This window comes from Lupinus angustifolius, chromosome LG10, assembly GCF_001865875.1.
Source record: "Lupinus angustifolius cultivar Tanjil chromosome LG10, LupAngTanjil_v1.0, whole genome shotgun sequence".
Taxonomy (NCBI): domain Eukaryota; kingdom Viridiplantae; phylum Streptophyta; class Magnoliopsida; order Fabales; family Fabaceae; genus Lupinus; species Lupinus angustifolius.
The window spans coordinates 3,255,876-3,269,984 of NC_032018.1; the positions used below are offsets into that span (position 1 = coordinate 3,255,876).

The 14,109-nt window shown below is 29.8% G+C and overlaps 2 protein-coding genes across 2 annotated transcripts; both read left to right on the top strand.

Annotated features, from left to right (window-relative positions):
- Window positions 401–4,577, top strand: LOC109358115 (probable protein phosphatase 2C 8). The gene is made up of 10 exons (XM_019602193.1): window positions 401–784; window positions 1,476–1,584; window positions 2,228–2,264; window positions 2,399–2,443; window positions 2,760–2,812; window positions 3,116–3,277; window positions 3,556–3,639; window positions 3,750–3,839; window positions 3,934–3,981; window positions 4,238–4,577. Exons 1-10 carry the CDS (start codon window positions 507–509, stop codon window positions 4,355–4,357), a joined length of 1,026 nt encoding a protein of 341 aa, XP_019457738.1. The 5' UTR covers window positions 401–506; the 3' UTR covers window positions 4,358–4,577.
- On the top strand, window positions 10,380–12,059 carry LOC109358117 (WAT1-related protein At3g18200-like). Its single transcript, XM_019602195.1, has 6 exons — window positions 10,380–10,567; window positions 10,698–10,763; window positions 10,860–10,976; window positions 11,061–11,307; window positions 11,408–11,566; window positions 11,673–12,059. The coding sequence occupies exons 1-6, from the start codon at window positions 10,380–10,382 to the stop codon at window positions 11,883–11,885; spliced, it is 990 nt and encodes a 329-aa protein (XP_019457740.1). The 3' UTR covers window positions 11,886–12,059.

Consider the following 14,109-nt stretch of genomic DNA (forward strand, 5'->3'; position numbering starts at 1 on the left):
ATTATTAGGGTGAGCAGCTCAACCTTACGGCCTCACTAGTTTGGCCACTTGTTTTTATCTAATCTAGAATCAGGTTTAAATTTAAAAATTATACTCAGATAATATTTAGGGTCAGGTAAAATATAAATTACATATCCAAAATAAATAAAATATTTAAAAGATTTTATGTAAAATAGCAATACATTAATTATATATAATTAGATGTAATATTAGGTTCTAGTTTAAAGATTAAACAATGAACATTTGGAATCATATTAGTTTTAGCTCTAGGCTAAGGTTCAAGTATAAAAACTTATTTAATTTACATTAAGTATTGAATAAGAGACAAATATTACCAAAAAAGTTTTCATTTTAACTACCGTCGTGGAAGAAAATAAAACATTTATATATTTTATTTTATCCTAATACAATATTGTTCATTCAGTCCCATTCTAGGGTTTCAAGCATTTTCTCCCCAATATTCCGTGTAACCATTTTCCTCCATTACTGTAGAAGGCAGAGGAAAAATGAACCAAAAGATAGAGACAGAATGCGTAAGCGTGGAACGTGAGACCCATAAGCGTGAAGCTGAGTCAGAAAGCGAGGAGCATCTTGTTAATGCGAAGAAGTCAAGGACCGAATCTTCAAATAGTGGAAAAGCTGAAGTTGGTATTGACAATGGTGCAAAGGAAGTAACTTTCAATATTGAAGCAGATGTAGCTGAAGATAAGGGGTCTAGGCATACAATGGAAGATGCTTGGGTGGTGCTTTTGGATGCTAGTTTACATTACCCTGGAAAATTAAGGTCCATTTTATCATCATTGTTACAAAAAATAATTACTTTTCAAGTTTTCAAAACCCAATTTATTTATGAATTTTGGGTATCAAAATTATTTGTTGTTGGTATTAGTCTATTAGACTATTCAGTTATGAAGCACATGCACTTCAACATAGTTTGGGGCACATATCCCACTTTTGCATATTTCTAGCTGTATTTTCCACACACAAAAATATTACTACTTTTAAAATTTTAGATAAATGTAGCATTTATTATAGTCTTGCGATAATCTTGTACTAATTTTATACTTTGTATCACACCCATGTCCTGTTCTATAGTTTTTAAAACTTGCATCTGTGTCTCGTTACAATGGTACAGTTACCGGCCTTGCAACCTAGAGGTCATGGGTTTAAAACTTCAAATCCCAGTAAAAACATCTGTTTGTTGGGGTACGTAGATCCACCCTTTCCAGGCGCCACTAGGTAGGAGCTCGTGTATTGGCCTGCCCTTTTGTATCCTTCTGTTTGTGTTGTATCATATCCCTGTTCCTTATCATATCCATGCGTCTTAGCTTGTTACTGATATGCAATGTTATTTTAACCACATTATTACTTAAATTGCTCTTCACTTGACAATTTCTTTGAGTGATATCACATATGAACTGTTCATAAGATATGTAGTAGTATATCTTGGTAACTCCCATTGCTTCTTTTTTCAGGTGTGCACACTTTGCAATTTATGATGGACATGGAGGCCGGTTAGCTGCAGAGTATGCTCTAAAGCATTTGCATGGAAAGGTCATGTCAGCAGGATTACCACGTGAGTTGGTGTGTTTGCTTGGTCTAATTTCCTTGTATACTTGATCAGTGAGGCTCTTATAGGCTTGTAGCAAACATAAAAACCTATTGCTTGGTCCACGATTTTTTAAGGAGAACTGTGTCATTTAACCATTCTTAACATAATAATATGTTAATGGAAAAAATATAGGTATTTATCTTTTGGTTAGAAATAAAACATAAATGTGTTGCAATTCTATAGAGGGTAAGCAAGAGTCAATTTAGCCATTTATCTTCTAGTTGCACAACTTGAGACACTTGCTACAGACATGTTCTTTCTTTTCGTGAATTATTTGATAGATCTTGGATGTGTCGGTTAAACAATCCTGTTTGTGATTGTATTAATGTATTTATATTTTATATGTCTGAACCTTTGTACTTTGCTATAATTGATATTTTCCTTCTACAACGCATGATTGCACTGGAGATCATAGTTTCTGAAATATTGTCTGTTAGGCCAATTAGTCAAAAGATTGTTGCAGTTTAATTGATGTAACGTATCTCAAAAAAATGATCAATGGCAGAATCTAAAAGCTCATTTTCTGTTTGATCTATTTTTATCATTCTCGCGTCTCTCTTGCTCTCTTTTTATATATTTTGCTTCTTATCTTTCCTCTGCTGTGCTGTATTTCAGTTGGATGTAAAGGCAGCTAAAAGAGCTATACTTGATGGTAAGCATTCAGTTTACATTTTCACTTTTAACTCCCCATTGTGTTGGTTGATAAATGGAATCATGCATGGATTATTCTCTTAATTTCCTTTTGGTTATAGAATGTTTTAATTTGTTATTTTAATTCTGATTTAGGTTTTCGTAAAACTGACGAGTCTCTTCTTCAAGAAAGTGCTGAAGGTACAGTTCAGTTGCTTTAAATTTGTTGATCTTCTGTTACAGAAGTGGCTAAGTTGAGTTAAAAAATTTGTTGTTATAAGCAAATTAATTAAGTTGGTACTTGCTTTTTGAAATTTACTGTCTTGAAGTCCATCTAATATCTTCTTTCTACTATGGTAACTAAGCAGCATAATATGCTACAGGGTCATTTGCCCATCTCTTTATGGTGGTTTTAGAATTACGTATCTCAATAGTCAATACAAGTCAAGAACTAATAACTTTAAAAAATTCCTTTTTATGTTGTTAATATGTTACTGATATCTAAGTGTGTTACCAGGGGGGTGGCAGGATGGTGCTACAGCTGTATGTGTTTGGGTATTGGGACAAAAAGTAAGTTGGTTGGTACATGTTTTTTCATTCACTATGCAAGTGGTTTATGCTGCTTCTTTCAGATGCTACATGAAATCATGAATCATGTCTTAGATGGGCCATATGGTAACTGCAGTTAAACACCACGGGTAGGAAGTATGGATATTTTGTTGAGGAATCTTGCAACAAATTTGGGATATAAGATGTGCTGTTCACTGATCTTGATATTCATTCTTTTAGTGAATTCTGTTCTTGTTTCTTTTGGTATTCAGTCAAATCAACAGCAAAAGTTTTGACCTTTTCTGTTTGGTGATTTTTTGTTAGGTTTTTGTCGCAAATGTAGGAGATGCCAAAGCAGTTTTAGCTCGGTCAACTATAGCTGATGGATCCCAAGATCACTCAAATGGAGTCAATGTGCTGAAAGCCATTGTTTTGACGAGAGAACACAAACCCATCTTCCCACAGGAGCGTGCACGTATTCAGAAGGTGCAAAATCTGTCAATGTTGATTGATTTAAAATTAGATCTACAAATGTTTTTAGCAATACCTTTTACTTGATAATTCTTAGAATAAGTCAATGTAAAGTGTAAAGTTGCTATTTCCAACTCCTTGATATAGAGTATCCACGACACACGACGTATCATACAATCCACTCTCATGTTAACTGTGCATTTCTTTTTAGAACTGGTGATTGGAGAGTCAACTTGCCTCAAAAGATGTTGGAGTTCTTCCATTGTCTCTTTTCTGATATTTTCTACTTGCAGGCCGGTGGTGTTGTCAGCTCAAATGGACGATTACAAGGACGTCTAGAAGTTTCTAGGGGTTTTGGAGATCGCCAGTTCAAAAAGGTTTGCCCTCAGTTTAAGTAGAAGACTACTTGTTGTTTTTGCCATTTAGCTAAAGAAAATTTCTCTATTGCATGAAATATGCCTAAAAAGATTTGTAACACCATTTGTAGGTGGGTTTTATTGCAACCCCGGATATCCATTCTTTTGACCTTAGTGGTAGAGAGCATTTCATCATTCTTGGCTGTGATGGCTTGTGGGGGGTTGGTCTTTCGTATCCATAAATGTTCAGATACTCATTTTACTGGTTTGAATTTACTGTCCTGAGATGAAAATGACATTTTGGATTTGTGTCAGGTATTTGGTCCCAGTGATGCTGTTGATTTTGTTCAGAAATTATTGAAGGTAAAACTCTGTTTCTTTTTTGCTCTTGCAAGTGGACCTAATAGGGGTACAGCTTCGATTTAAACACTTTTTTGTTCAGAAATTATACCAATGCATTTTTGGTTCAATTTAAATGCTTTGTTTTATTATCTAATGAACACGAATTTAAGGCTCATTTAGTTTCTTTCTTAGTCTAGAACATTCCTTTATATTGTTTTTTTCTATTTACTAAGGATGTTGTCTTACATGAGAAAAACAATGAATTTACCCTTTGTAGGAGGGGCTACCTGTTACAGCTGTGAGCCGCCGTCTTGTCCGGGAAGCTGTTCGCGAACGTCGCTGTAAAGATAACTGCACTGCCATTATTATTGTATTCAAGCATATGAGTAATTCCTAGAGTGCATCTCTATCAGTTAATACCAGCCAGGGTCCAAGCAAAAGTAAGGTTTGTTATCACTTACTGCTTCTAACAGCAATGTAAAATGTATGCATTACCTCTCTCTTTAAACAAATGGTGGTTTTTGAAGCATATCACATAGGGTTTTTATTTATTATGAAAATTGTGCACGATTGTTGTAATTGTGGTACATGTTGAAGCAGTGGATAATTGTGATATATGATTTAGCAGTACAAAGCATTTAGTTTTAAAATAGTTGGTTTCTAATCAGAAATGGAATATACTGTGATGAGTAATTTTTTTTGGGTACACTGATGAGTGATTTGGATAAATACAATACACACAATATACAAGTTTTGTTGTTATTTGATAATAATTGCAATGTAAATGTCAATCATGTATTAGTTTTATCTTCAAAATAGTTAAACAGTGTCCAGTTAAGTTTGTTAAGTGATTGCCATAAGGTGTTTTCAATAATGAATAATGGTTGATGGTCTAGCCGTATTTATAACTCTTAAATTATTAGTTAGGATCATAATCACCTTAAATTAATCAATGGTAAATAGATCTTCCCTTAATCATTTTACTAAAAAGTTCAACAGAAGAGTTAGTGAAGTGCAAGTCAAATGTCCCTCATCGCATCATATTATTTAAAGGATTTTTTAAATATTAAAAAAACATTGTAACAATTATTCCTAAGTTTTAAGAAAGTGAAATGCAACCCAAATGTCTTTCATTGCAATTCATACCTTAAAAATTGGGGTTATTTAAAGAATTTTAGATTTATTAAAAAAACATTGTAACAATCATTCCTAAATTTTAAGAAATTGAAGTGCAGCTTAAATGTCTCTCTGGGCATTGTACCTTAAAAAATTATGTTTATTTCTACTTTAATTACCATTAAATAACTTTGCACTTTTTACTTAATTAAAAGAAATGTTTCATTTTTTATTTTTTATATCTTTATTAATGTGGTCGTGGATTTTGTATACAAAACTTTATTCAATTAAAAAAGTTTGTTCATTTATTATTACATTTCATTAATTTTATGGGATAGATTTTTAAACTGTTAAAATGTATTGAAAATACGAGATCAAATAACACAATCCAAAATTCTCCATCTTCCTTAGTGTAGGCCTCCAATATTATAGAGTAGAGGATATATACCTATGTTATCACTCTGTGAGTGGTAGAGATTCTCAAATATTTTTTATGTTAGGTGTTTGTATTTTTCTAGCTTTTTGTTGTAGCATTTTTTAGTATTGGAGATTGTTTTCTAATATCTTTTTGTGTGACAAGAATATGTCGAGGGTTGTCGATTTTTTTGGTTTCTTTTGGTTTGGTTTGGTAGAATAAATTTCCGAAAGTATTTTTTGCTATTTGTTAGGATGTCCCTTTTGAGAGAATAAAACTTTCAAAGTATTTTTGCTACTTTTTGGGTCTCTCTATCTTTGCTATTTTTGGATTGAGAGAGACGGCTATCAAAGTATTTTTGCTACTTTTCATGTCCATTTTCTCCATGAGTTTATACTACTATTTTCAATAGAGAATTACACATGTTTTTCAAGAAAAACAAATCTTCTTATTAAAAATATTGGATATAATCAAGGAAGTATTAATTCTTTATAATAAATCATATTTTCTTTCTTTTATAAGATAAATGATATTTCAAATGAGAGATTCGAAATTTATTATTTCCTTGACTAAAAAAATTCAAGTAAGAAGTTTTTGGATCCTTGGACACCCTAAAAAAAGCCCTTTTTATTCCAAAAATAGTTCAATAATTTTTATCGAGCCAAAAATTATTGTAATATGCTTAGGCAAGTAAAAAATAATTATTTGACCCTAAAGTTTAAAATTTGTCAAAATCCTCCTTTTGAGCAATCAATCTTTTAATTGTTATAAAATAACAAAAAGATATTTCTTGACCTATTTTTATTTTTGAATTAATTGAAAAATGAAAATAGGAGAAAAAAATAATTTGATATCATTGACTTATTCTAATTGCAATTATTGTACAACAAATTCATATTAGTATTAAATATATTTGATCTAATTTGATTTGTTTTGCTTATTTGCAAATTACGACATTAATTTTCATGTTAAACGGATCTCTAAAGATTTAATTTTTTAAATCAAAGTGAATTGTGAAACCCAATAAAATTGATATATTTTTTTTCCTAATTTGATTTGATTTACATATTTGTATATTGCAATCTTTAATTTATTTGATGGCCACTTTTTATGAAATCAAATCTCTAAAGATTCAACTTTTTATCATTAGATGAAATAATTTTTTGTCAAGATCAGTTTTTGAAGAAGTATTTTTTTTGTTGGACAAAATTAGGTGTTCACACGTATAAATTCATGTAAATAATATTTTAAATTATACAATTAATCTATAATCAAATTTAATGGAGGGTTTCCAATTCTAATGCATCCAAGAATCCATTTTAATAGATAAAATGAGTGAATATCCAGTTCATTTGATTTTTTAATTAGAACTAAAAATGTTCTTGAAAATAATCATTCTTTTAAAAATCATATCTTGAATAAAGCATCTTTTAAAATCACTTTTAAAAATTAGTTTTTGAAAATCAGTTTTAAATTGTTTTTTAAGATACACTTTTTAAAAAGTAATTTGAAGTTTTTTTCAGTGTTGTAAAAACCGGTTGTGTCGGTCGGTTCAACTGATAAACTGGTCCCAATGTTGGTACTGTATAATAGTTATATTAGACATGCAATCATGCAAGTTGAAACTGGTCACACCTCTCTGTTTTCAATTGAATTGTACCGGTTTTACCGATCGGTTTTCAATTGAGTCGTATCGGTCTTACCAGTCAGTTTTCAATTGAACCTACTAGTCTGACCAGCCGATTTTTATTTAAAATTAATTTTTAATGAAAATAAAAAATATTATTGGTTTTTTATTGATTTTTCAATATTAATGATAATATATTATATGTATATCTAATTTCGCCGATATGATGTTTAATTAGTGAACCACCAGTTGAACAACTATACCAGTACCCTAACCGATTTAGCGACCGGTAAAACACTGGTTTTTTTAGCTTTAAGAAATTATTGTTTTTGCAACATTCTAACAGCATGAGATGTTTAAGATTTTACGTGTAAATTTTTTAACATACATTTAAATATGCTATGTGTTGAAAAACAAACTTTAATATTAACCACATCCAAATATCTTATAATTGTTCTCAATTTAATAAAAAAAACCAAAGTAAGAATGATAAACACTACAAGAAAGTGAAAGTTGAAATACTAAATGAAATTTGAAAGCAAATAACATTATTTATGAATGCTTGTTTATGGATATCCATCCAAATAGATACATTTATGGATATCTATTGGATATATTGGATGGATTCAAATCCATCCATTGCTAAAATTATCTATTTGATTATATTCATTTAAATCTATTAGCTCTAGTAAATGAATTTAATTTTCTTGGATTTGGATGGCATATAAATTATGTATAATTTTGTCACCACTTAAAATACCATCAACAACAAAATTTAATATTCCTTCGAGATTATCAAACCCTGATTTTCAATTAAACATTTGTTATACAACTTATTGTAATTATCACAATAATTTTGCGCTCAAAATATAGAAAATTATCTTATGTTCATTTTGAATTGCAGGTATTAGTATCACGTCTACCTATAGTGGATGATACGCTTAGTAGTTGCATGAACTAATTTAAAAGTCAAAGTTGCTTGATTATCTTATTTGTTCATTTATGAGAGAAAATTTATTTTTTGTTTTGTATCTAACAAAATTATATTTTGTTTTGTATTTGACAATATTATATTTTGTTCCTATTTATTCTCATGGATAATATGAAATCAAGATTAAGTAATTTTAGGTAGAAAAATGTTTGTTGTTTGAATTTATTTTAATTAATTTTAGGAACAAAATAGTTGTTGTGTAATTATTCAAATGATGAGTTAAATAGAAGAAATAAATACTTACGATATTTCTCTCATCCATAATATGATTATAGTTTTTTTTAAGAGAAAATATTCATATTTGTTTTATTTTGTACCTATTATTTATTAAATAATATAAATATTTATTATTATTTATAAAATATAAATTTAATAAATGAGTCAACATTTTTTTATATAATAATAAAAAGAACTTTAGTTTAATTTTATTAATTGAGCAAATCCATGGCTAAAAGTATAGGTATCCAGATTTTATTACTTAATAAAGAGATTATTCCATACAACCAGTGGCAATATTTAATTACATTGTAACTAAAATTTTCATTATTTCATTTTCAATACATAATAAAGAGATTATTCCATACAACCGGTGGCAATTGATCTACACATAATAATATTTAATTACATTGTAACTAAAAATTTTATTAATAAAGAGATTATTCGTACCTAATTTTGTTTGATTGTTTTTATTGTTGAAAATAATATTTATGTTAGTTAAACCACAGTAGTTAAGATAAAACCAATATTATTAAACTCGAATCAGTCATCAACTCGATCAAGTTATTATGTTAATGGATCAATGGTCGGACCGATGAGTCATTGGTTGAAGCGGTTAACTCGGTTTTCAAATTTTCATTAATAAATACATAATAATATTAATAGCTAACATCATATTGTAAAAAAAATGTATGTCACACTAGTAACTTTTGCCAAATAAGTATAAGTATCAAACATTTTAATGTCAAGAGTAAAATAATAATTGTACAATAATTTTAAGTTTCTAGTATATCACTACAATTGTTATATAGTTATAAGGTGTAATGTATATTTATGTATAATATATTAATATTGTATATGTCACTGCATATAGTTTTACTTACAATTGTAGGTAGGTATGACACCAGAGGCAATGACGAAGGGCATAACCAGTGATGGACAAAAGAAGTAGAAATAGATAATGAAAACAACAAAGGTAGTAATGACTATTACGGAAGAGGTCTATAATTATGGAAGTTTGGGCATGGTGGTTATACCTATAAGCCACTGTTTAAAGTTATTTTAGTAATGGTTTAGGATTTTTTTTAAACATATCACACTAAATGATGTCATTTTGTATTTTACATTTTTTTAAAAAGGTGACTCTCCGATTCAACCAAGAACCGGCCGAGTCACCAGTTTTTACTTAACCCGCTTGAGTCAAACCGGTTCCAAAGTATACCTGATCCAACATGTGGCTCGAACCAGTCTGGTGGGCAATTCCCAATCCAACCAGTTGAACCGGCTGGTCTCAGCCGATTTTCACAACATGGGATAAGGTGAATAATTCGATAAAACAAGATATGATTAATAACATATGGTTGAGAGTTTTTTTAAACTTGAATAACTAATGACACCAGGAATAAAATGTTGACATTGACATCTCAAACTAATTTTCTCTTGCTCATTAAAATCCATGGCATATAATTGTTGGATAAAAATACATATATTATCAATATTAAATGACTTGTAAGTATTTTTAGGATATATTATCAATACATACTTAATCTCTTTCATTAAGTGTAGAGTAATTTCAAACCAAAATGAAGTCATATTGTTATAAGGATCATCAACATCTACCCATGTAAAAGAAATAGATCCATTATGCATAATTTTTATAATGACACCCAAATTGGACTATATTTCTTTATCAAGTTAAATTAAAGAAATACGTGAGCATCAATAAGTATATCCATAAAAGCATCTTTGAGTGTAGATAAATGCACTGCATTCTAAAAAGTATGTCAATTGTTATGATTGGTTGAAAAAATATATTTTATAATTTAAAATTGAGTGGTCATAACAAATATATTTAGGTAGGTTAAAATTGAGTGGGGCAGCTGCCCCTACTGGCAATTGCATACAACTTTATTTTATTCTATTTTTGTATTCATTTATTAATAGTAAAATGACATTATATTAGTTTTTGGAAAAATATTATTGGGATTTTTGTTTCTATATATAACCATCTCTCCCTTGTTATGACCACCCATAAACAAGTCTAAGTTATCATAATGGCAAACATTATGACAGAAAAAATAAAACTTATCGTGGCATTACTTGTTCTTCAGTGCTGCTATGCAGGATTTCACATTGTGTCTAGACTAGCACTAAATATTGGTATTAGCCGAGTTGTTTATCCTATTTACAGAGATATAATTGCCTTGCTTTTGTTGAGCCCATTTGCTTATTTTCTAGAGAAGTAAGTTTCTAAATGAAGCTTCATCTCACACATTTCATGTCACATTATTTCTGTTATTGCCTTTGATTTCATTTTTCTTAGTGCTATATATGTATATAACATAGAGCAATGTCTATATTTTTGTAACCAGGAATAATGAAAGACCACCTCTTACTCTACGTTTACTAGCTCAGTTCTTCCTATTAGCATTAATAGGGTAAGAAAATACATTAGCTGCAACTCTTAAAACTCCAATTTCCTTCATATTTATTATAACATTAACCATTTCTGTATTTTTCATTGGTTAATGTAGGATCACTGCAAACCAGTCTTTTTACTTGTTGGGAATATATTATGCTTCTCCAACTTTTGCCTCTGCAATGCAAAACTCAGTTCCTGCTATCACTTTTGTCTTGGCCTCAGCTTTAGGGTGATCATTTTTCCTTCCTACATTCTTTCATTTTCAGTTGTGATATTTCTTTACAGCTTCATAACTTATTTTATTCTCTTATAGACTTGAGGAAGTAAACATTTCTAGAAGAGATGGATTGGCAAAAGTTCTAGGAACCATTGCTTGTGTGGGGGGTGCCACTATAATTACCCTCTACAAAGGCCCTCTTCTTCTTCAACAGAAAGCTCACCAAATACAAGGAGATACCTTTGAAGTAGATCAGTCTTCAACTAAAAATCAAAATTGGACATTGGGTTGCTTATGCTTGCTTGGACATTGTTTATGTTGGGCTGGTTGGATGGTTTTTCAGGTCTAAACAAATGACCATAATATGTTGTCTAGTTACACTTAATATATAATCATTTATACAATCTCAGTGATAAATTTAACAATTTTGTGTTGTTATGCAGGCTCCAGTGGTGAAGAAGTATCCAGCAAAATTAACACTTACATCATTTACTTGCCTCTTTGGATTGATCCAATTCTTGATCATAGCAGCTTTTACAGAAAGAGACTTGGAGAGTTGGAAGATACAATCAAAGGAGGAGCTTTTAACTATACTATATGCAGTAAATACTCAGCACATTAATTCTCAAATATATAAATTTGATTAATATGTATGATAACTCAAGTTCAAAGTACTGAGAATTGTCAAATATTGCATTATCATTTCAGGGAGTTATATCATCTGGCATTGTCATTTATCTCCAAACATGGTGTATTCAAAAGGGGGGACCTGTGTTTGTTGCTGTTTTTCAGCCCTTGCAAACCTTTATAGTAGCTATAATGGCAGCCTTAATTCTTGGTGATAAGTTGTACTCTGGAGGGTATGCAGAAATTTTATTTACCATAAATGGAATATTTGCTATATTCATTATTTGTTTGTGAAGAAAAAAACAACCTAAAATTTTCCTTTCTAAGAATCACACAAAACGTGCCTCCTGATTAATTCAAGTTTTGTTTCAGGATTATTGGTGCTATTGTCATCGTGATTGGTCTATACTTAGTCCTATGGGGCAAAAGCAATGGGAAAAAAGTGACTGAACAATCATTAACAAAGCCCTTGCTTAATGGTGAGGAGGAGACTAGAGAAGCTAATGCAACTTCAGAAGAGATAGTATGACATGACTATAGATAGGGTCACTTCCTAACTTGGCTTTTTTGGGCAAAAAGAAAGAAAGACTTCAAAATCATTTCACGAGTATATTTTAAGGTGTTAACATACCCGAACAGATATATACCTCCAGAACAAGTCAACCACCTATAGATATGATATATAATCCTGGCAGTAAGCAGCATCTCAAGTTGTGTAATATGTAAACCAAAGTTATTTTCTCATTGGTCTATTTAAATAGTCATTAGAGTCGGGGATGTAATAGAAATTAAAGAGCAAGAAAGTAATTGTATATTTCATTGATTAAATGAGAATGGATGTGAATAATTACAAAGTTACAATGAATGTCGTATATAAAGGAAGGAAAACTCTAAACTTTAATACCAAAACTAATTAATCAACTAACTCTAACTATAAAAGGTAAGTGAGTTTAAACTAGTTACTAATACAATACAACATTGACCCAAAATATCAAAACATATTTCAACAAGGATCTAACGCTAAGCTGACTTGAGGAATAGTCATGTTGGTGCATTGAAGAGAGAAGTCGAGCCAACTTAGTTATACATGATTTCAATGCCAAATTTGGTCGGTTGACCAAGCACGAGCTCTGTCAAATGATACATCGAGAGTCATTGAAGCAAGACTCCATGTTAAAGATCTCTTTATACATAAGATTAAGTTGCGTGATTTAAATATCAGTTGTTCCCCACTAAGTGAGATTAAGGTTTGGTTGATATATTTAAATATCAGTTGTTCTTGAAAACAATATGATTAGTAGTGTTTGCCTGATACACAACATTATTTGGTTGCGACAAGCCTAGAATTATGTCACATTTAGGGGTGGCAAAATTATCCATAATTCAAAATCCATCCAAATTAAATCTATCCAAATTCATTCGTTAGAACTAATGGATAGTGTTGATAATGGATGAAATAGATATTCATGAGTATATACATTTGATCCATCCAAAAAATAAAAACAATTTTTTTCCAATTAATTCAATATTAATATAAAAAATCTCTCTCAACTTTCTAACAGCACAATCCTACACACATTACAAAAGTTGAAAATTACAATTGTGATTTTAAAAAGTGATTATCAAAAAAGTATAAACGATTTTGGCTTTAGTGCTTTATCCCAACATTTTAGGGTAAGAAAACATTTTCTTAGAATCACACCTTAATGCAAAGTATAAATATATCATTTTGGTTATTGACTAATGTGATAATATAATAACAAAATAAAATATTTCATGAAAATGGACTGTTGCATACAACTTGTGGAAGTCCCAATTATATTGCACCAGAGATTATTGTCAATAAGAGTGCTTATAAAAAAAATTCATAAATTCACATTTTTAAAAGTGTTTATCAAAAAAACACTTTTTAAAAGTGCTTGTTAAAAAATTATTTTTTAAAAAGTATTTTTTTTTTAAAAAGCACTTTTTAAAAATGTTTTTAAAATTAATATTTAAAAATGCTTTATTCCAATAATTTTTAAATGAATTTTTTCCTTCAAATAATGTTTTGCTACAAATGTTTTGTTCAAATTAAAAAATGATTGTATATCCATCCATCTAATCCATTAAAATGGATACATGGATAGAATGAATGAATTGGATATAAATGGATTGGATAATTTAAAATGTAATATAATGGTTTGATGGATAATTTTTCTTCCATCCATCAGTATCCAAATCCAAATCCATCCCAACTCATTCAATTATCACTCCTAATCACATTCTTTTTCATCAAGATAAGCAAATGTGATGCAACTGTTAGAAAGAACAAAAGTTTCATTTAATAGAGTTTTTAATGCAATAATCAATAAATGAAGAAATCTGTTTTCCAAATAGCCAAAGTGATATAAACCAAGAGGACATTCTTACGATTAAGAGAGCCATTTAGAATTCATATTCTTGGAAGGAAATTATAATTATGATAGTGTTTAGTTAATGTATTTATTTGCTTAAGTTTAATAAATGAGAATTTTAT